We start from the raw sequence: 22926 nt of genomic DNA, 5'->3' as shown, positions 1-22926 counted from the left end.
CGCGGTCTTTTATTATTTTGCTAAATATGTAGGTATATTATGTATTTATAAATAAAACTAGTTGACCCGACAGACGTTGTCCCGTCTTAACTATGAATTTGCAGCGCGCATTCTGTCAATCGCTGACCGTTATCTATATATATAAAAATGAATTTCTGTTCCTTAGTCTCGCTAAAACTCGAGAACGGCTGAACGGATTTATCTTATCTTGGTCTTGAATTATTCGTGGAGGTCTAGGGAAGGTTTAAAAGGTGAGAAAAATTCGAATAATTGCCGGGAAAATCCTCAAAACAGCATTTTTTTATTTCCCATACAAACGTTTTCTAACTAATACGTAGAGTCAATTTGAGCTTTATTGCTATTGTATAAAGTTCACTGTTGTCTAAGCAATGTAGGTGTGTTCCTAACATCAAAGCAGAGTGCGTTGGAACACAGAATATAATAATGTAATGTCGCGTTCTGAAACTCAACAAAAGTGATATCGCGGACCCGACTAAATTGAACAGTCACAAAATTTAATATATCATTAGTTATTTGGTTGGCTTCACGATATTATTTCTTTTGTTTTACTTTAAAATGCATGTTTTCGTTATGGACATTTTTTTAGCTACTTTTGCATATCTATACTTATAATAAATCTGTAGAGAGGTCAATTCTGTACATGAAATATATTTTCAAAATAACTATCAGGGGGTGATTAGGGATCGATACTGATGCCAAAAATGCAATTAGTAAATTTTTTGTCTGTCTGTCTGTATAACCGTTATAGAAACAAAAACTACTCGACGGATTTTAACTTAACTTGGTACAATTTTTTTTCATACTCCTGAGCTGGTTATAGTATACTTTTCATCACGCTACAATTAATAGGAGCATAGCAGTGATGGAAAATGTTGGGAAAACGGGAGAAGTTACTCCATTTTTTAAGCTTCCGTCATTTCGTGTGCAACCTTAATGGTTAAAAGTTCCTTCGATTTCACCAGGATCCCATCATCAGACCCTGACCGGACAATCGGACCACCTGCATACCACCATAAATTAAAAAAACATCCCGACAAATTGAGCACCTTCTCCATTTTTGAAACCCGAAATCCACGCGGGCGAAGCTGCGGGCGGAAGCTAGTATAAAATAATATTTTCGTTAAGTTTTCTTAAATGTTCTAATTTTCCGCGGAATTTTTTGAATTTTTTCTTTCATAAGAACCTTCCCCTGACAATAACAAAAACAACAAAAAAAAATGTGAAATCAATCCAGCCGTTCACGCGTGATGGCGTGACCAAGGGAAATAGGGATTCATTTTTATATATAATATATAGTTTGGTTTTGGTGTTTTTTTGAATCGAACTTAGTCGTGAGGAAAGTTTTGCTCTATAGTTCTAAGCGTAAGTTGATCTAAGGACCAATGTTGTTTAAGTAATTGTTTGTATTGATTCTGTCATTTGCTGCGTGATTTAGCTCTAGAATCTAGAAACCACACTGACGATGCGGCAAATAATGAGAACAGTAATATATACTGATAGGAAAGTCGTTTGAATGCAAGAGAACGTCAATAGCTAATCGTATTGTCTCTTGCTAAACAACTGTAAGCATGCTCTTACGATTTGAAGGACATTATTGCGTGTGGTAGGTCAGTGAGGTTAAAAATTGGAGACTGCTGGTAGTAGGATATATTATATATACGCCCGGATAGCGATCACCGTACATAAGGTGTTACCCATACCCGCCATAGTGGCCCACGTAAGTGTGTCGCGTTCAGGCGACAGTCTGTGTATATCCGGTTCCAATAGGCCAGCATAATATTATGTCGACTGCCGAGTGGTAATTGTTGTAATTATATCAACAATGGTTTTATACACTATAATTTTGTCTATGAAAAAGAAGAATAAATTAAAAACAATTTCGTTCCTTGTCACTTAATATGTCTTATAATTTTTCAGTAATCATTTCTCGTCCGTCAATATTCTATTGGACCCCACGCTAATTACTATCAGGTGTAGTGGGGTCATTTGGCCGTGGTCTTATGTAAAAAAGACCACTATTCTCCATGCTTTACAAAACTAGAGACCAAAACTAACTAAATCACCAGGCTTTTTAGCTATAGTCGATTTCTTGGTATTTCGAATGTTTACATCACAACCATTAAGTAGCATCTAATATTTTATAGTATAAACATAATATTATGTGTATTATGACCATGACCCTTGACCACATTTATTCAAAAGAAATAGGTGTCTAATATCTGTATTTATAGTGTAACAATTAAATCATAATGGTTGAAGTAGAGTCAGAAAAAAAAACAATACAAAAATCTCGTTGAAATTAAAATCGAAAAGCGGATATAATGGTCTTATGGCATCGTATTTCCGCAGTTAAACAATTTATATGTGTCAGATAAGTCTTCCATATTTTTAAGTCTCTTGTACTCAATATTAACTTGTCACAATTTCTTTATTTAGTAATGGGGATAAAAAAAAATTAATCCTTTCCACACAAGAGCCATGTAATTGCACTATTTGCCACAAAAAGTACAATCCTGTGTGGACTAGGATAAAAAAATTAAAGCATATTCATGATAGTCTGCAACAAATATAGCTGTTAATTTTATTGGTATTCTAGTGATTAAAATTGTTGAAAGTGTGCGTAGATTATTGGATTTGAACCATTGCTTCAACTGGTTACTATAAAGTTCGAAACTTCGAAAGCATCCATTAGTAATTCTAACTTTTCATTTATAATAATTGCGATACATTATTGCTGTTTCATAGTCTATCTAAAGATACTCTACGATTGACATTTTTACATTTGCCTTTTTTTTCTGACAGTACCAAGTTGCTCAACTGTACTGCGTGGCGGAGGTGTCCAAAAATGAAACCGGCGGCGGTGAAGGAATTGAGGTCATAAAAAATGAACCCTTCAAAGATTATCCTTTGCTCGGTAAGTACAATAAAAAACAAAATTTTTTCGTAGCTTTTTTATACCTGTAGTTCTAAATTCAAATTTAATTGGATTAAATAGGCGTAGGGCTGTAGGAAAATTGAAACAAATTGTATCGACGGTTGATAGGCTAATTGACTTAGCGTCATTTTTTGCGACACAAGTTTCATACATATATAAAATCATATTTGTCTATGTCCTTTTAACACACACAACATCACGCATTTTATCCCCGAAGGGGTATGCAGAGGCGCAACTATGGCACCCAATTTTCGCCAAGTGAGTTCCGTCCCATGATGTGATAGGGGGCGAGCCTATCGCCATATCGGGCACAAATTCCAGACTCCGGGCTGATACTGAGCAGAAAAACCCAAATATCACTTTGCCCGACCCGGGATTCGAACCCAGGACCTCAGAGCGCTGCCGTACCGCGCATGCAGTACAACTACGCCACTGAGGCAGTCCTTTTAACCTAGTTAAATTTTTTTAAAAAATCGTTTGTCAATTAGCATTTCAACTATCGGTATACTTAGTCTGGCCATAAATACTGTTACACTTAATTATAAAAAAATATTACATTTGAATTTCGAATCTGTCATTTTTATACGATTGTTCATTGTGTTTTCTCATTTTGGCGCCAATACATTGTAAAATATTTTGCGATATTAAAATGGTGTGGGGTGATAAAGAGAACCGAATCGCTGTGATAGCATTACACAAAGTAGGTATGGAGCCAAATGCAATTTTTAAAACTCTCCATACACTTGGTATTAGTAAAATGTTTGTGTACCGGGCTATTAATAGGTACAATGAGACCTCCTCTGTTTGTGACAGAAAAAGATCTGGCCGTCCACGTAGTGTTCGTACGAAAAAGGTGGTCAAAGCAGTAAGGGAAAGAATTCGAAGAAATCCTGTCCGAAAGCAAAAGATTTTATCTCGGGAAATGAAGATAGCACCTAGAACCATGTCGCGTATTTTAAAAGATGACTTAGGACTTGCAGCCTATAAGAGACGCACTGGCCATTTCTTAACTGATAATTTAAAGAAGAATAGGGTGGTAAAATCGAAACAACTACTGAAGCGGTACGCAAAGGGAGGTCACAGAAAAATTTTGTTTACGGATGAGAAAATTTTTACAATTGAGCAACATTTTAACAAACAAAATGACCGTATTTATGCTCAAAGCTCTAAGGAAGCTTCCCAATTAGTCGACAGAGTGCAACGTGGACATTATCCGACTTCAGTGATGGTTTGGTGGGGTGTTAGCTATGAAGGAGTGACTGAGCCATATTTTTGTGAAAAAGGTATCAAAACATCGGCACAAGTGTATCAAGATACCATTCTTGAGAAGGTAGTTAAGCCCCTTAACATCACCATGTTCAATAACCAAGTATGGTCCTTCCAGCAAGACTCGGCGCCGGGTCATAAAGCTCGGTCCACGCAGTCTTGGTTGGAATCGAACGTTTCGGACTTCATCAGAGCTGAAGACTGGCCGTCGTCTAGTCCCGATCTTAATCCGCTGGATTATGATTTGTGGTCAGTTTTAGAGAGTACAGCTTGCTCTAAACGCCATGATAATTTGGAGTCCCTAAAACAATCTATACGATTGGCAGTGAAGAATTTTCCCATGGAAAGAGTGCGTGCTTCTATTGATAACTGGCCTCATCGTTTAAAGGACTGTATTGCAGCCAATGGAGACCACTTCGAATAAGCTTTTTATATTTTTAATTGTTTTATATTTATGTATTAAACTGACACACTGTAAAAGTAATAAATGTTATTTGCAGTTAACAATTTTCTTTTTTCTTTATTACAATATTTATGGCAAGACTAGGTATATACATTTATATATCTATATAGGTTGTATTTACCAAAATTGATAGTATAACGTGTAGTTTTTTTTATATAACTAAATAATTACATGTTATAAAAAATCCTGCAAAATCATTTCACCAGAGACTGCGCTATATTATTTAAAACTGATTTGTTAAAAATGCACTGTGAGCAATTCTGATAAGGTATAATTTTTCCCACGTCAATATCATCTGAGGATCACGTCGCCAATTAACCTTTATCAGATATTATTGACAACACCGACCCGTGTCGCTTGTTTTACGCTCCATATCGGAATATTATCAAGATGGATATAAATAAAAATCAAACATTTGTATAGATGCCTAGTGTTAAAAATGACGTTACCACTGTCTAGGGTTGCCATGATTAAAGTGTTTGTTTGACAAATAATTAATTTCACGGTTTTTCAATTTTAGATTAGAACAAATTCGGAGACAAAAATTATGTACAAAAAACTTCGAAATTTCACAATCATGTGTTTTTTTATTTATTAGCATTTTTTTTCACATCATCTTTATAATTATTGTTGCATTAGCCTTCATATAAGTATTAACTATAAATTACTATGATAAAAGATGCCAACGTGGCAACACTAATTTATGCGCTAAATCTATTTTATTTATTTTTTTAATTCAAGAAATACTTTTTAGGTCACTTTAGGACGTAGATGTTTTTATTTATTTTTTAAATATCGAAATGAAACTAGTTTTCCGATTTCGTTGAGGTTTTTAGTTTTTCATTTACCTATTAGTTATTTAAAAGTTGAGTTGAATCTTAGGACCTCAAAGTAAAGGCGACAAGAAAGGCACAAGTTCAAAGAATCATGCCGACTCGTGTGGTACGTGTCCGGATTGCATTGAAACAGGCAATTGTTTTTATTCATTAACTGTAACTAGAGTTGTCTCATTGAACATTTTAGATTACAAATTTCTGACGTCATATTTGTTATACATTACTTATTTTTCAATGTAGATAGGTATAATAATATAATTCATTCATGTTTTATAAAATAAAATAACAGAGAAAATACATCTAAATCGTATTTATAATCACCCGAGGTAATAACAGTCAATTTAATCAAAGACTTCACTCACGCACCTAACCAATCATCAAAGTTTATCAATATTAGCGAAGTCACGTGCCAAAACCATCGCCGAAGAGTTCCGCACACGTTTCATACGTCGTACCGAGTGAAACTTGTTTAATTGTTATAATAAACGTTTTTTCTCACACCCAACCTTCACACATGAGTTATGAATGCGGTGGCATTGTTTTCGAGTAATAAAAATGAGAAAAATTATAGCAGGGAGTGTGTTTTTTTTGCTTGGTACGCTGACGGTTGCAAATGAGAAGTCAGCAGTGGTTCAATGTGTGATATTGTATTTTTAGTAGATTGTTTGTGGAAATTAATTTTTCCAACTCCCTGTTGTTCTGTTTGGTAAATTTCGTATCGTGTTAAGGCCCTTTTCCAAGCGGCCTTGAGCATTTGTTGGATACATTTATGTTTATTAATTACTAGTTGTTGCTTGCGGCTTCGCCCGCGTGTAGGAGTTTTCCGGGATATTTTTTTTCCCACTTCCTTGATATTATACACAAAATCATTATAAATTGTAGCTTATGTGTTACTCTGATGAATAACTGATATTACTGTAAAATTTCATCCAAATCCGTTCAGTAGTTTTTGCGTGAAAGAGGAACAAACATACATACATCCATACATCCATCCTCACAAACTTTGGTATTTATTATATTACTAGGATATTGCTACTGTGATTTTGGGAGTACAGGCAATACCTAGTAATTTCTATGTATGAGGGCTAAAACTCTTGCATTATGAGCACTATAGCTTTTGTATTAAGAGCGCTATAGTTACGTCAGCCCAGTCGCATTTCGTCACCGGCCGAGGTTACAGTGGCTCGGTTAATTTATTAACGTTGCATTATGAGTTGCTCAACATGCACGTTCTGTTGTGATAACACTGCAGATCTTGTTCTTTCTTAATTTTGGTCTTTATTGACCGACGGCTGTTTCATTGATCTACTGGCAGCGTACTTGAACTGTGAGGTTTTCGATTACCTGGAAAATATTCCCTAGGGATTGGAATATGTGTGCGCTTTGGCGGTAGACTCTCCAAAATCTCATCATAGGATGGATATAAGCTCGATGACATGAGCATCCTCATCACTAGTTGCGTCTCTGTCTAACCCTTTGGAGATAAAGCTCTGAACTGAGTTACCACTTACCTAGGTAAAAATGTATTTCCCAATAAAAATGCATGCCTTCGAATTACATAGATAAACTGTCATGCTAAGGTTCTGTCGAGGAAATATTTCTTCATCAATGACTAATAAATACGCGCCCTCATAAAATCAGTGGTGCGTTCCCAAACGATATCGAAAGAATGTGGACAGTAGAACTAGTGGAACTGAAAGACCACCGTTACGGCAGTCACCCCGCACTCAAAAAACTTTCAATTTCAAACTAAACATTGTATGTTCCGCTAACATAATTGCGCGAATACGTTAGAATCAACGTTCTCATGTTCCCCGTTTAGTTTGCAAAAAACACTTGTACAAGTTGTTGTGAAGGCCGTCGCGAAGCATCGCCCAAGTGCGGCTGTGCCCTCCACCAAGTGTTGCTAGATGCGAATTAAATAAAGCAAGGTTTTTATGTAAAAAATGCTAGATTGTGGTAGTTTTGGAGGTAAACGCGGAAACCGCTGAACTTCTGCATAATTTATCGTCATAGCATTATCGATATTATTTATTTTTTACAAATTTAATGAGTGCGTAAAGTTGTGACATTAAGGCGTTTTTAGACAATGCAGCAACCGCAGAACGGAAATAAATAAAGTTTTGTAGACTATTTCCTGGAATAGCATAGATATAGACTAATTTTTATTTCATAAAAGAATACATTGGAACTTTATTACGGGAAAGGTGATTTACTTGAAAGGAGCCGCGAACAAACCAAATGTAAAAAAAAATATGGCTTATACAAAAACATAATTGTTTAGTCAATTTTTGGTTAATGTAAATAAAAAGAACGTTGCAAGCAAGAGTGGTAATTTGGAAATAAGTGGCAGTTTAGTTTTACGAAATTTAATTAAAAGTGGATGACCTCGATTTAAAAATAAATTATAAATATCACTGTATCATACTTAAGGAAGGAAACATGTACTCTAAAGGAACACTGTGAATAAATAGCATTATAGTAGTAATAACCATCTTTGTATACGCTAAACAGAATAATACCTTTTCCTTTGCTAGTTAAGGTCCAAAATAAAGTTAAGTAATAAATAAATTAATGATTTATACAGTTTTATATCTTAAAAAAAAGAATTAAAATCGATAAATGATTCGGGTATTCGCGTCTGGCAACACCGACCGTGGCTAACGTCTGAGTGTGCCGTGTACTAAAGGAAAACTTCAAGTTTAGAAGCCGTTCTGTTTTTATTGTAGACGGGTTTTATTTTTTTATTTTTGTAGCAATATTATGTTTGGTCTACTGACATACATGAATCTAATTAGAAGAGGCGACTTTTCGTGTTGCGATGTATTTAATTCTCTGTAGAAAAGAAGGTATGTAGTCCGCTAACTCGTAAAATTGTAGCCAGTGTAACTACTGGACATAATAAGACTTAACATATCATGTCTCAGGATGGCGAGCGCAGTGAAATACCAAACAATACTTACTAATTTAAGGTATTGGTGTTTCTACTGTTTATGGGTCGTATCGCTTACCATCAGGCGAACGGCAAGCTCGTCTCGTCATTCAAAGTAATAAAAAAAAGTCTGCATGATGGACTACGGTCTAACCCCTTAGTAGAAGTGGAGACCATTACCCAATGGGGAGAACATTATGTAATACAGGACTGATATTATTTTATATTAGCTTTTGCTCGTTGCTCTGCCAGCGTTAACCCCTGTTGAGAAAAAAAACACCCTATAGTAGTCAAGGATAATGTACCTTCCTATTAGTGAAAGAATATTCAAAATCGATTAATTCGTTTTTCAGTTTATTCATGATACAAAAAAAAAACTTTTAATTTTATTTTAGATTGACTAACATCGTTCATGTCTACGCATATCACTAATGCATAAAGCTATTAGCTCTAATATCACTCACAAAAGGTATACGCAATGATCCACTTCTCAATTTGCTGATAATATTCATGGTTGTTACAGTCGAATTTAAAACAGTTAAATTCTATGAAGAGTATCAAAATCTCTCTAGTTTTTTAGAGGCTGTACCTGTCCAAAACCCTTGACCCTGCACGCTGTGATTCTGTTTACCAGGCCAGTAGAAATTCACGGACTTAAATGTTGCGCGATGTGTACTAATGACGTACACAATTGGCTAAGAACTAATGGCTTCTCACGTTATTTTGAAAAAACATGTTATAGTCGGTTTCTATGCAATTGTTGTAAAAATATTGTTTGTATAAGAATTGTTAAGTAGAAAATATAATCCAATTTGTTAGAATGAAGTACGATTTAACTGTTTTCTTTGATTCATCTCCTTCGTTATGAATATTTTCAATCAATGTCTGTCCATAATGGAAATCAAAGACTTGACTATGCGGGGTCTTTTTTAAAGCAACACTAGCCACAACAGTTATTACAATTTTCCTCTGTCGTACCTTTAAGTTTGTACACGCATCAAGCAAAAACTACTGCATGGAATTGAATTTAGTTTTCATTCATGTACTAAAGGCCTAACTTACCACTTCGTCCCGGGAAAATACAAACCGGGATTTTTATTCCGTAAAAATGATCACGCTACTTAAGCCACGAACAAAAGCTAGCACTATGTGTTCATTTTTAATATTTCCACTACCGAAAAATATACTATTTGAAATAGTCAATCTGGCGTGATGATCTATGCTAATTCCAAATAACCTTGAACCGTAGTACGGCTGAGCTTCACTGCTCAGTGTAAACAGCCTTGCCACTGACGTTCTGGTCTATAGTAGGCGGGGGAGATGCTATCCCGCATCAAACGAAGTCCTTACCAACCTTTCCTTCAACAAGTACCGCGGCGTCACGTTGAAATGGGTTCTAGGAAATTATAATGTTGATTTGATTTATGATAATATTAACTGGATTCGTTTCAATATCAGATTTCATATTCATACGTTGAGTTTGATCTTTGCATCTAATGTTTGCATGTTTTCAAAGGTGCGGTTAAATATTGACTATGTGCATGGATTTATTGTATACTGCTATCTGTGCTTATACCACTCCAACGATAAATTGTGTTAGAAAAACACAGTTTTGTCTGATATTGTCCAGTTAGCCAATCAGTCTACCAGTGAAAGGTCCTTATAACCCGATTCCTGCCGGCTTCCTTTTAGTAACTTATAAAAATTTGTATATATAACGATTTGCAAACCACATTTATGCATATTAGCGTTACCTATATGTATGTTGAGTCGGGTCCCTTTTCGGAAAATGTCCCCCTTCGCCAATGCAGCTTACACTAATAGAAAAAAACAATTTTTAAATTTGTATATGTATGGGTAATCTTTGAGACTATAGGCCTAATTAAAAAATCTTGTTAAAAAAGGCTACATTCAGTTTCCTTAAAACTTTAGGCTTATCCAGTAAAAGGACTGCGTGAGAAAAGTCGCAATCCAAAGTTTGAATACAAATATTATTCCGTATTCAACTACGTAATAACGCGTATTATAGTTTTAATAGATGATACATAAAACATGTAACAGTGTAAGGTCGCTCTGACCCCAACGCACCTATATAAACAACAGCTGTTTAAACTGATGACGTCACAGCAACGGGTGGCAATGTTCTCTTTACGAGACGAGCAAGCTGCAACATCAACCTGATATTTTAATTACAAACCACTGCATGAACGGATTGCCGAAACGAATGTCCGCAGGTACAAAACCTATGAGCACACAGCTCTGACTTTTCTAAAATTATGTGTGTATTCTTTATAAATTATCGCTAGCTTTAACGGTGAAGGAAAACATCGTGAGGAAACCTGCATACCTGAGAAGCTCTCTATAGGAATTTTGAGGGTGTGTGAAGTCTACCAATCCGCACTAGGCCAGCGCGGTAGACTAAGGCCTAATCCTTCCCGGCGGTGGGACGGTATAAAATACGAGACGAGGGCTGGCTGATATTATTATTAGGCTGTCCAGCGGCTAGATGGGTTGACCACATTGTAAGGATATCGAGACAGACCTGGATTCTATTGGCTCGAGATCGAAAAAGATGGCACGATATAAGAGAGGCCTATACCCAGGGAGGGATTATATAATTTTAGTTTACAGGAACAGTAATTTTAGTCATTGGGTGTTTGAGCAAAAACAATCATAAACTGGTACATTTGGTTAGGTGTTAAGGCTTAAATTAGATTCAAAACATTAAGACTATTTTATCGAAGACCGCCACCGTGTCAATGAATCCAGCCTCTTTGCATATAATTAGTGAAGCGATGCCACTTGTTAAAGTAAGCGTATGATGTCATATAGGAACTGTTTCGTTAACGCCCAATACAACAGACCTGCTTAGCAACATGCAGTACGTCCTGCTAACAAATATACTGACTTTTTCCGATATAAGCCGGTTTCAGTAAGATTAGCATAATTCTGGTGACCTTCTAGCGATACAACATCCCTTATTGGCCGGAATAATTTAACTATACTGTCCACTTTTAGTGTAGAAATTTTAGTACAAATATTGAAAGTTATGAGACCATTTTATGAGTAAAAACTAGCAATTGAACGTGGCTTCGCCTGGTCAAAGTTACCTCATAGTATTAAGCAATAATACAGCCTCTTATTAGTGAAAGGATTTTCTAATTCGGTTTAGTAATTTTAGACATTACGTCTTATTATCAAACTTTTAAACGTTACCTCTGTATTTTAATACATATTAAGGTCAGCTTGAGCGTCCTACTTTCAAACTTTCTTTACTCAGTATTTTAGGACAGACTGAGCTTAATTTAAGCTCAATAATTAATCAAACCTAAACCTTGACCTAAGTCTTAGGTTCAATCAAAAAAACTTTGAAATCGATTTGCTGTTTTTGGAAATGTGCCCAAGAAATTATTGTATTGCTAAGGGCTTATAGAAAAAATGCTCCATGACGCAGATAATTGTCGACCGGTTTTGTTATTCGTACTTGTAATAGTATAAAACTCCTGTTAAGTTTAAACTCAACTTCAATCCCCTATCGGAAATATATTAATATATAAAACCGTGATAAAATCGTGAAATAGTTTTAATTTAATAGGAATATTTAAGATAACATCGTATTTAAAACTGAGTACCGAATTCTTCATAACACTATCAAAGGAATTTCTATATCTCCTATCCCATATTTGACCAGCTTTGAAAATTCGCATTGGTGAACCATTAGGGCTACAAACATGAGCTTTTAGTCCACATTGCCATTCAACAAAGCAAGTTTCAGAACGCATACAAAAGTATTTTCACATATCTAGTGTCCGGCACGGTACGTTCCGGTTTACGTAAACTTTATCCGTGACGTGTGGAACATCGACATGAATTGTTTTGTTGAGACGCGCGTGAAATGAAACGTTTTCAATTAAGGTTGTTGTAGCTGTGTCTTTTGTTTTCCAATGTAGGTGTTTATAGATATACTGTATGGATGTCCTATACAACATTAATGAATTATGCAGATGGTTTTATTTAGCTAAATAGAAAATGTTGTCAGTTTTGATTAAATATTGCTAAGTCAGTGTCTTGAAACAGTATATTCGGTACCGTTATTCGTTTGATAACATGGTAAATTAGGTTTTCAAACGTATTGCATTGATTGAAACGAGATCTGACCCCAAAATCAGGGCAATAAACTTTCTCATAATATACGGCAAACCAGTCTTTACCATCTTAGGAACATTCTTTTTTTGTTAAATTTGTAATATCAAAATCAAGAGTTTTGGAGCAACCATTTTTTACATTGATGCAGAAGGTCAATATACGTTTTTACTTAAATCAGTTAACGACTAATGATAAATAAAATGATTTTAAATTATTGAACGTAAAAAAAAGTCACCAAACGCTTCTGTACAGCAATAAGTATTCGACAACATGTACCGTTTGATGAAGTACTTTCAAAATCCAATACGGACACAAAGACCCGAAGTTTAATATCCAGTCTGTCACAGCTTACTTTCATTTCGAGCACTATCCGACCTTAGCAGTGACTAAGAGCTCTCTCGGCCAATCAGGATCTCGGTTACCTAATCGAAGCTCGCTTGCGTAACGACACGGACGATGCAAATTTTGCATTTAAAATGAACCCATTTCAAAATCAGATCCCTCTGTGACCCGTTTGCGTCGATTTGAAGATTTTCGTTCGACTCAGGTCGGTGGTTCGTTAGTGTAATTAGGTCTCACGGTCGTTGGCGGAGTGTTCTATTTCGTTTGTACTGATTGATTTATACTCATTTGTTTGGTATTCATAGATTATTTTGGATAGACTGCCTCGGTGGCGTAGTTGTGTTATGGTACGACTGCAGTGCTGAAGTCTCAGGTTCGATTCATGGGTCGGGTAAAGCGATATTAAGTTTTCCGCTCAGTATCAGCCCGGAGTCTGGAACTTGTGCCCGATGTGGCGATAGATTAGCGAGTCGGTGGTAGGGAGTGCCCTATCACATCATAGGACTGAATACACGCGGCAGAAAGTGGGTGCAATTGACAGTTAAATTGCAATCTCATCATCATCAGTAGTACAGTACAACATATTTATATTCCAAAAAACAGTCGCAGGACATGCGGCCATCAAATTTTCATTTTAATTGATGTGCAGTGACGTCATTCGAGGCCTAATTAACACAAGCCGGTTTATTATGACGTCATTATACACACTGTTATGATTTTATAATATTAGGTTAGTTAGCTTAGTAACGCCAGACGTTCTAAGCTTCTTATTTAAAATTTTGACGGGAAACTGTGGTCTCTAAGCCTTGAGAAATGTCGTATAATCTACATTATCTACATTACATCACCATAAATTCTTTTGTAATGGTGTTTGAAATTTTATAATTTTAAATATAATATATCAATCGATAAAAATGAACTATATTAGAGTAGTAATGCTAATTAGTTGTCGATAGCATATATTTGATTTCATAATACAGCAAATTGCAATTAATGATATTGATCCAAATTTCCAAGGGCTTTTAAAGACGGTGTAATAATGTTTGTACCAGTATTTATGGCAGGTATGTATAGGATAGGTTAGGTCAGGTTATATTTACATTTCTAACTACAAGGCTGGTATCATGGTTGGTAGTTAGTACAAGAAACGTAGAAGTTCCTTTCTAAAATCGTTAACGCTAACGATATTTATGAGAATGGAGTATCATAGCGATAGATTTATCAATAGGATATGTAATTTCTATACATTTTTCTGTTTTCTATTAGTTTTAACAATTGTATAAAAGTATCTTGGTGACTTCATATAAGAGCAACAGCTTCTGTATTTCAGTAACGAGTTATTACTGTCGGACGTTAGTTTAGATTAGGGTTGCCATACGTCCCAGTTTGTAGCTTGTGTTCCCGCCAATAATTCAGTTCCGGTGTTGCGGATAAAATTTTTATCGTTAGATAATTAGTACTTCAGTGCACAAAGCTCTTAAATTTTTATATGTGTGATTGATTACCTTACGCCTGATCATAACCTCTACCTTCGATTGATAGCGAAAATTAACCAACCGCAATAAAGTTTATTTGATTTGTTAGCAGATGATTTGCTTTTATAGTTTTATTCTTGGATTTATTCGTATTTAGCTATTGGCACCGTTTTTTTTAAATATCCCGGTTTGTCGGGAAGTCGTGGCAACCCTAGTTTAGATCGAAACTGTTTGATGCAAGGTAATGTGCGCAAACGGCGCGGTCGGATTGGCGTCGGCCCGAGATGGCAGTTTCAGTTTAATTAAAAGCGCAACCATTCAGTGATCAGATTGGATGCGATGTTTCCGATTTACATCGGACTGATGTTTTGTTAATACAAATAATCTTTATTGCAAGAAAAAAAGAAACAAATGTATGTAGATTACACCATTGACCTATCTCAAAATTTATGTACCTTGGTTTTCGTTCAAAATAACCTTCAAAATCATTTTAAGATATTTATTTAATTACCATTATTACTACCATCTGCCACAGGTGTCCCTTAGGATGCTAAATATACACAATGTCTACTACTGAAAATAGGGACTTCCCCTAAACATTTTCACTTTTGTTAGCTTGTATGAATTGGCACTCAAGTTCTAGTACTACTTCAATATCGGCGTATCTTTAGTTTTAGAGTGAAATGATAATAAAACCATAACTATTACATGTAATGTCATGTTTTGAAGTCATATTGTTGATTTATTTCTTCACAACACATTATTAAACCACGTTTGTAAAAGTATTGTAACGCATTAATTCATTCGTTTATCAAAAATGTAATATTAGATGGATGTATTTTTGACTCATATTAAATTTTAGTGATTGATAGTGGAATTAACAAGACAGGTTATTTAAAATTAAATATCTTTGCAGTTTGATTTTAGATAACAAAATGAGTTGTGAGTTTTTATTTTTATTTTCAACGCCATCTACCGGCAAATGCCCGTACTACCTTGGGTAAAAACTAATAAAATTATGATCACAGGTGGCAAATATTCATCGGGCCAGTACACATACAAGATATACCACTTGGCGTCGAAGGTGCCGGCGTTCATCAGGCTTCTGGCGCCGAAAGGCTCCCTTGAGGTCCATGAAGAGGCGTGGAACGCTTACCCATACTGCCGGACCGTGCTCACGGTAAGTTAAAAATTCACGGTCGATTTTAAAACACGATCCCAATCTTAATCTTCGATTTAATCCATAGAATAAACCAATAAAAAAAACGTGTGTAAGCGTGTCAAAATAACTTTATTCTGATTGGTGTATTTTCGCGATCGATCGAAAGAGCGAGTGGAATCGTTTATCGTAATCCAAATTTAGCGACCTGGAGAAAATAGCATATCTCTACTTCAAAGTTTGCCTATCAATGATTCATCGAGTATGTGAATGTTTTTACATTGGTACTACTACTACTACTACTACTCCACCGTACCTGATGATAGGACATTCGCGTTCAGATAGAGTGTCGACTGACGAGAGATGATTATGGCTCCCTAGGACACACGAGTGTACGAAACCGTGGCCGATGTATGATTTTGGCTTAAAGGGGCATGACTTATTAGATGCTTTTATATTATGGAATATTGAAAAACTACGAGATCTACTCAGAATCGATTAGATAAATAAATAATTAATTATGAAATTTACTCTAGAAAAACGCCTATGAAAGTAGCATAAATTCAACAGTTTTGTCTAGGGTTTGTCCAGATAATTATTTTTTGAGCCCTGTATTTAATGGACTATATTTTAAACGAAGGAAAAAACTAAACGTAAACGAATTAGTAGTTAGTGAGTCATGAATAATCAAATATTACCATCGATTTATTTGAGTCTGTCATGGAACGTTTAGATAATGATTTCTTATGTTTACGCGAATGTTAGACATTAAAATTAAACTATTTTTCAGAATTTATCGCAGTTTTAGTATTTTAGTTTTAATGGAACGGTTAGATTAATTTCCTTAGTAACATAAAAAATATGATCTTGAAAAAACCCTCCAAAGCTACGGCCTTTGCCAAGTCGCTGTCTGAGATGCCCTTCAGGCATTGTTGCCACGTTTGGCGTGGTCACCAAGTACCCGCCCGCGCGACCCTGCACCGCTCCAAGTTGAAGGTTATGGAGAACTAGTCTGTTATTAGTTTTTTTACGTTCTCGTACTTATAAAACTGTATGATTTCAATAAAGATTTGTGTGTAGTTAGTTTTAGGTTCGATTTTTATTTTTTTTGTTTAAGGGTTAGGGTCGGCATGTATTCTAAAGGAACACTAAAAACAAAAACAAAAATCTTACAAACTACCGCATTTATAATATTAGTAAAAATAAATCTATACATATTATAAAACAAAGTCCCCTTTTCTGTCTGTATGTTTTCGATTTTCTCAAAATCTACTGAACGGATTTTTATGAAATTTGGTATGGAGATAGTTTAAGACCCTGGGAGGGTTATAGGCTTTGTATCCTGGGAATATTTATAGCGGGACTTATATCCCGGAAAAACACCTCTACGCGGGTGAAGCGATCAAAGGCTAGTAAACTAGACTTTTTTTTACCAGATATGTTTTTTTTTCCAGAACCCTGGGTACATGAAGGAGAACTTCGTCATATGCATAGAGTCGCTGCACGTGCCCGACGCCGGTGACCAGTACAATGTGAGTTGTTGTTTTTTTTAAATGTCGTTTGTTTTTTTTTTTATAAAAAAAATGATTTCCACTTGCATAAAAAGAGTTGTTGTTGTTTTTATCATCGCGTCGGTCTGAAGTATTTTTTTTTACTAAATATGACATCGGAGTTTTTTTCCATAAAAAATTGTATATACCATTTTCATTGCGTAAAACTATTTACAAATTTAAATAGGCGTAGTCATGTCCTGTTTTCATAAAAAAAAAAAACATTATTTTTAGTTTACTAAATTACACTAAAATAATCATACTATCGTGTATATTTTATATCTAGTATTAACACGGATTACTTCGCTTTCGAAGTTGTGACGCGTCCACGATTTATAAGGAAGCCTGTTTACAATCTTGAAGCTTGCTCGAATCAGTTTTAGCCAATTAGTGTTGTGTTACAAAGGAATCCTTCGACGAACAATTACCTACTAGTTACTAATTAGAAAGTAAATCTAGGTTAGATTAAATTTCTTCAAAATGACCTTTAGGGCTAAGGTAATAAATCGCAACTAATTATTTTGGGAATTTGACCTGAAGTAGATTTGGAGGTATTTTAATAAACGTTATTCAGGTTTAAGTAAAGGTATGATACATTAATTATTTATAAACTAGCTTTTGGAACTATATTTTGGTTAGGAAAGGAAAGAAAAATAAACTAAAATCGATTTTCGGTGAATTGACATGTCAGAACAAAATATTGTTAAGAAGGTTTGTGTATATTTCATTTTTCTTTCTAGGGTATGATAATTTCCTTTACCGTAATTAAAAGAAGTCTACAAGATTAAGGAAAAATGTGAATTGGTATTAGAGATAGAATTTTTCGGAATATTAATACTTCCACAGATAAAAAAAAACGATAAACATACAAACTTCAGCTTTATTTATTATTAGACAGATTTCGAATTCGAATGTAACAGTTGTGTGTATAAAAAATCATAAAACAACATTGTATAATAGATAAATAAAGCGCTCTAACCGTGTCGGTAATAAAATTTGACATAACACTGCGGCAAAACACCGCATGTGTGGATTTCCCTTATCAGGGCTGAGGAAATATTGAATTTCGGCCTTGCAACGTAATACCATACAGATAACGGTTCTTAACCTTTTATATTTCGCGACGTGTATTTTATATATAAATTTACACGTGTTAAAATTAGTTATCGTGCATTATTTGTCGTGCATAGAAAAGTTGCACCTGATTATTTTGTGAACATTCCCGACTTGTGTACCACGCTGCACCGTGGTATATTGTGAACACTGGACTTGTGTACCACGCTTTACTGGGACGTAGGGTTGTCACCCTTAAAGTAATAGACCCAAGACCGTTGCCAGCCGATGGCCCAGGGGCGACAAGTTGATATGGAGAATGAGAAAAGTATGAATTGTAAAGTCGGGAGCACATGTTCCTCTCCCACTCCCCCCGCTTTAACAATAACTTAGAGCAGAGCGTAATTGAGATTACGGAATATTAGGAATGGAATTGGTGAATTCATTCGAGTTTTAGAATCTCTAGTGGAGGCATCTGCCCCTCCCTGCCCCGCCCTTGACGACGCCCTTGAGTAGACCCTACCCTAGGGTTGTCACTTTTGTGAAGTAGTAATCGAGTAGGCCTTTTTTTAGAGCTCCCTCGCCGTTACTCAAGTGTTAGTATATACTACAAAGCGTCCTTTGATCTGGAACACTTGCATTATCTAATATTATGTGACATCATAAGTCAAACGTCATCTCGGAGATATTCAACCTTAACTCGTAGCTCGAAGATGCCGTATTGGGTCTCTTCTAGTATCAGGACACTAACCCCTTCTACAGATATTCAAAGGCTTATAACTTGTTGAAGTTTTCTGTGTTACAATTGAATAATACTAATATATGACGCTGAAGAGTTTGTTTGTTTGAACGCGCTAAACTCGGAAACTACTAAACCGATTTTGATAAAATGTTCACCAGTGGCGACGGGTAACATTTTCTGAAAAGGAATTCGACACAACGTACGAGTGCTAATAATATAAATAAATAATAATAATATGAATATCAGCCCTGTATTATATACTTGCCCACTGCTGGGCACGGGCCTCCTCTACTACTGAGAGGGATTAGGCCTTAGTCCACCACGCTGGCCTAGTGCGGCTTGGTAGACTTCACACACCTTCGAAATTCCTATAGAGAACTTCTCAGATGTGTAGATTTCCTCAGGATGTTTCCTTCACCGTTAAAGCAAGCGATAATTTACAAAGAATACACACATAATTTTTTAGAAAAGTCAGAGGTGTGTGCCCTTGGGATTTTAACCTGCGGACATTCGTCTCGGCAGTCCGTTCCACAACCAACTAGGCTATCGCCGCTTATAAAAAAATGCTGACTGCAAATCGTTCTGATGTTAATTATATTTTACATAAATTACGAAAGGGATGCCGGCAGGAATCGGCTTATATGCACCCTTTGCCACTGATGTTCACTAATGAAAATCTGAGGAACAATATTACTCCTAAGTGTTATAGGCTACTTTTATACCGGGAAAATATTTATACCAGAAAAACTCTCACGCGGACCGAGTCGTAGTCACACACTCGTATTTCATAAACGTAACAAACAAAAAGTAAGTCAAATACCCTATTGAAATATACAATGTATATTGTATATAATATTCTTCGTACAGAGGGCGCTAATTATGCACAATGAGTTGTAAATTGCGCACGTGACAGCGATTTCGTAATTGCCGTTCGCGTGGCTCGTGGCGGCTCTTGGTCTTCGCTTTTTTTAATTTTTTAATATTACTTTGAGTGACTAGACGAGCTTGCCGTTCGCCTGATGGTAAGCGATACGACCGCCCGTATACTTTGACACTTTGTAGTAAAGGTGTAGACACCCCCAAAAGGTGAAACTAATTTAAAAGTAATCTATATATATAAAAATGAATCCCTGTTTCCCTTGGTCACGCCATCACGCGTGAACGGCTGGACCGATTGCACTATTTTTTGTTTTGTTGTGTTGGTTATTGTCAGGAAAAGGTTCTTTTGAAAGTAAAAAATCAAAATTTGCCCGGAAAATTAGAAAATTTAAGAAAACTTAACGAAAATATTTATTTTATATAATTGTCAATTGTTTGAAATAACTCAGCGATTGACAGAATGCGCGCTGCAAATTCAAAGTTAAGACGGGACAACGTCTGTCGGGTCAACTAGTATATATATAATTATAAATTATTTCATTGAACTAAACGCCTATCTAAGAGTTCTTTAGATCATAACCCTATGAATTTGTCTTCATTTTTTTCACGTTAAAATACATTTTTCTAACTACAAAATTTTCTAGTAATAAAATAAATAACACCACGTTTATAGTCGATGATAAGCTGGCTTTATCGATTAGAAATTATATGATATCGATCTATAAACCGACTTTATCGTAATATCAGTTTGACTCACTTTTACTATACATTAAAAATTTATCGAACGATTGCGCTGTATTATTACGATATGGGTAATGTGATGCGTACAATTGTTCATGTGGAGGGGTTTTATCATATTTATTTATTGTTCATCTAAATATATATAACTCAAAAGGTGACTGAGTGACATAGTGATCTATCAACGCACAGCCCAAACCACTGGACGAATTAGGCTGAAATTTGGCATGCAGGTAGATGTTATGACGTAGGCATCCCCTAAGAAAGGATTTTGATAAATTCCACCCCTAAGGGGATAAAATAGGGGATGTAAGTTTGTATAAATCTTATTAGATTTTCGACTGATTGAACTGAGATTAAAGATTGGAGCTACTATGATGAAGACGTTCGCTTAAATAGGATTTCGATAAATTAAACCCCCATGGATATAAAATTAGTTTGAACCTAACAGTACCGGGAAAATATGTAGCAAGACTTTTATCATACAGTGGACTTTTATCCCGGAAAACTCCTTCACGCGGGCGAAGCCGCGAGCAAAAGCTAGTTGAATATATTACATCAAACTGTGTTGTTAAAAAAAGACAACACAATATGTTACGACTTATGTTAAGTCTATAATATTTATGTTAAAATTAAATGGTGATGTACTTTTTATTTAGTACATAAAGGTTTTCGTAGTTGTTCACGCGTGTAAGCTTTTTTCCGGAATAAATGTTCCCGAATAGTTTTCCGCGATTAATTGTTATCATATAATACATGACTTCATTTGTGTGCCAAATCTCATCCAAGAATTTACTTTTTGTTTAGTACAAATAGCTCTTGTTCGAATTGATTCCAGCGTGAAAGATCTTTTCCGGAATAAATGTCCAGAAAGGTTTTCCGAGATAAAAAGCCATATTAAAATATTATACAGGACTTCTATCTATGTACTTCATCTCATCCGAAGTCTCCAAGGCTAATGTTTCACGACCATAGCAGTAATTATCCTAATCTTTCTCAGGCGAGTAGCTCGCCATCCTAGTTACTCTCGTGCGATTAACTCGCCATCATAGTTCAAATGTACGAAACTCACACGCATACCGAGTGACTGACACTCGACTATCGCAAACTTAAAGATAAAAGTAAGGAGGAAATACGATTATAATCTATAAGATATCGTAATTTGTATAATGTTTATCCCCTTGTAGATAATGTATGACGAGGAAAGTAATATTATTAAAGTAATTTTTATAATATAAAAATTATATTTAAGGATTAAAATCCTTATAAAAATAAAGTCCCCCGCCGCGTTTGTCTGTCTGAAAGTTACAAACTCGAAAGCCATCGAACGGATTTCGAGGAAATGTTATGTAGTATGAGACTAGAGTATAGTATGAGACCCTGGAAAGGACACAGTCTACTTTTTACCCCAGGAAAAGTATAGTGGGACTCCTGTTCCGGAAAAAATATTTCATGCAGGCGAAGCCACGAGCAAAAGATAGTATACTGTATTCATGAAATATTAACTAAAAACAATGGGTGTATTTTAAACTACAGGCTAGTTGGTGCGCTACATAAAAAAAAAATACCACTTTCGTTAATGCAGCATAAAAAATGCGTTAATTTCAATTTGGAATGAACAAGAATTGGTACGTTGCAGAAACCTGTCTCCCTCGCACGCGTCCAACGTGCTATTGTTGACGTCATAACAACTGTTTTGCATTCGAATCGATGGAAAATTGTATATTTTAACATGTATTTTTATTAATGTTTCAGTCAAAATATAACAAATTAATTTTGTACATCTGTCTGAGGTATCGAAATTGATGTAACTACGGCGTAATTTTAAACTCATACGGATTACGGACAGACATGGCGATAGTAGGTCAGCGAACGTTTACAATCAAGATAAAACATTGCGAGTGCTGATAGCAAATAATGGGTTATAAATAATAAATAATTTTATACGATATTCGCACAATATGGCAGTACGCTGTTACTAATCTACAGACTTGGTACAGTTGTAGTATACTAAGGCAAAAACCTTGTTACCTTGTCAACCTGATTCCATTCAGTCTCTGAAACAGCTGTCATGTTGTTTGAGGCACCCCTGGCGAAAAGACTGGTAGCAAAAAAATTGTCGGAATAGAGAAAATACAGAAGTAGTTACAAAATTAATGCAAATTGCAATATATTGTCTACGATATAAGGTTCTTACTTAAACACATTGTTTATTTATATGTTATACACAAATCAACTTTAAAGTTAGCGCATAAACACTACCCACCGTCGACGACGTTGACTCGATTACGTCAAATTCGCGAAACCGGCCATTATCATAATGTTACCTGTGATTAAATTCATTTTTATTATTTTCCATTGCGCCATGTATTGGAAACTAGTTTTTGAG

The 22926-nt window shown here is 35.4% G+C and overlaps 1 protein-coding gene across 1 annotated transcript in view; it reads left to right on the top strand.

The window, feature by feature from the left end:
- Nucleotides 1–22926, top strand: part of LOC115455623 (phosphatidylinositol transfer protein alpha isoform) — a 36296-nt gene that overhangs the window by 8768 nt on the left and 4602 nt on the right. Inside the window, exons 3-5 of the mRNA XM_030184252.2 lie at nucleotides 2824–2935; nucleotides 15445–15596; nucleotides 17030–17107. Coding sequence (XP_030040112.1) covers nucleotides 2824–2935; nucleotides 15445–15596; nucleotides 17030–17107 — 342 coding nt within the window. The remainder of the gene's footprint in view (nucleotides 1–2823; nucleotides 2936–15444; nucleotides 15597–17029; nucleotides 17108–22926) is intronic.

The sequence above is a fragment of the Manduca sexta genome, chromosome 9, assembly GCF_014839805.1.
Source record: "Manduca sexta isolate Smith_Timp_Sample1 chromosome 9, JHU_Msex_v1.0, whole genome shotgun sequence".
Lineage (NCBI taxonomy): Eukaryota > Metazoa > Arthropoda > Insecta > Lepidoptera > Sphingidae > Manduca > Manduca sexta.
The sequence above is the reverse complement of the archived record's forward strand: the minus strand, read 5'-3'. Positions and strand labels throughout refer to the sequence as shown.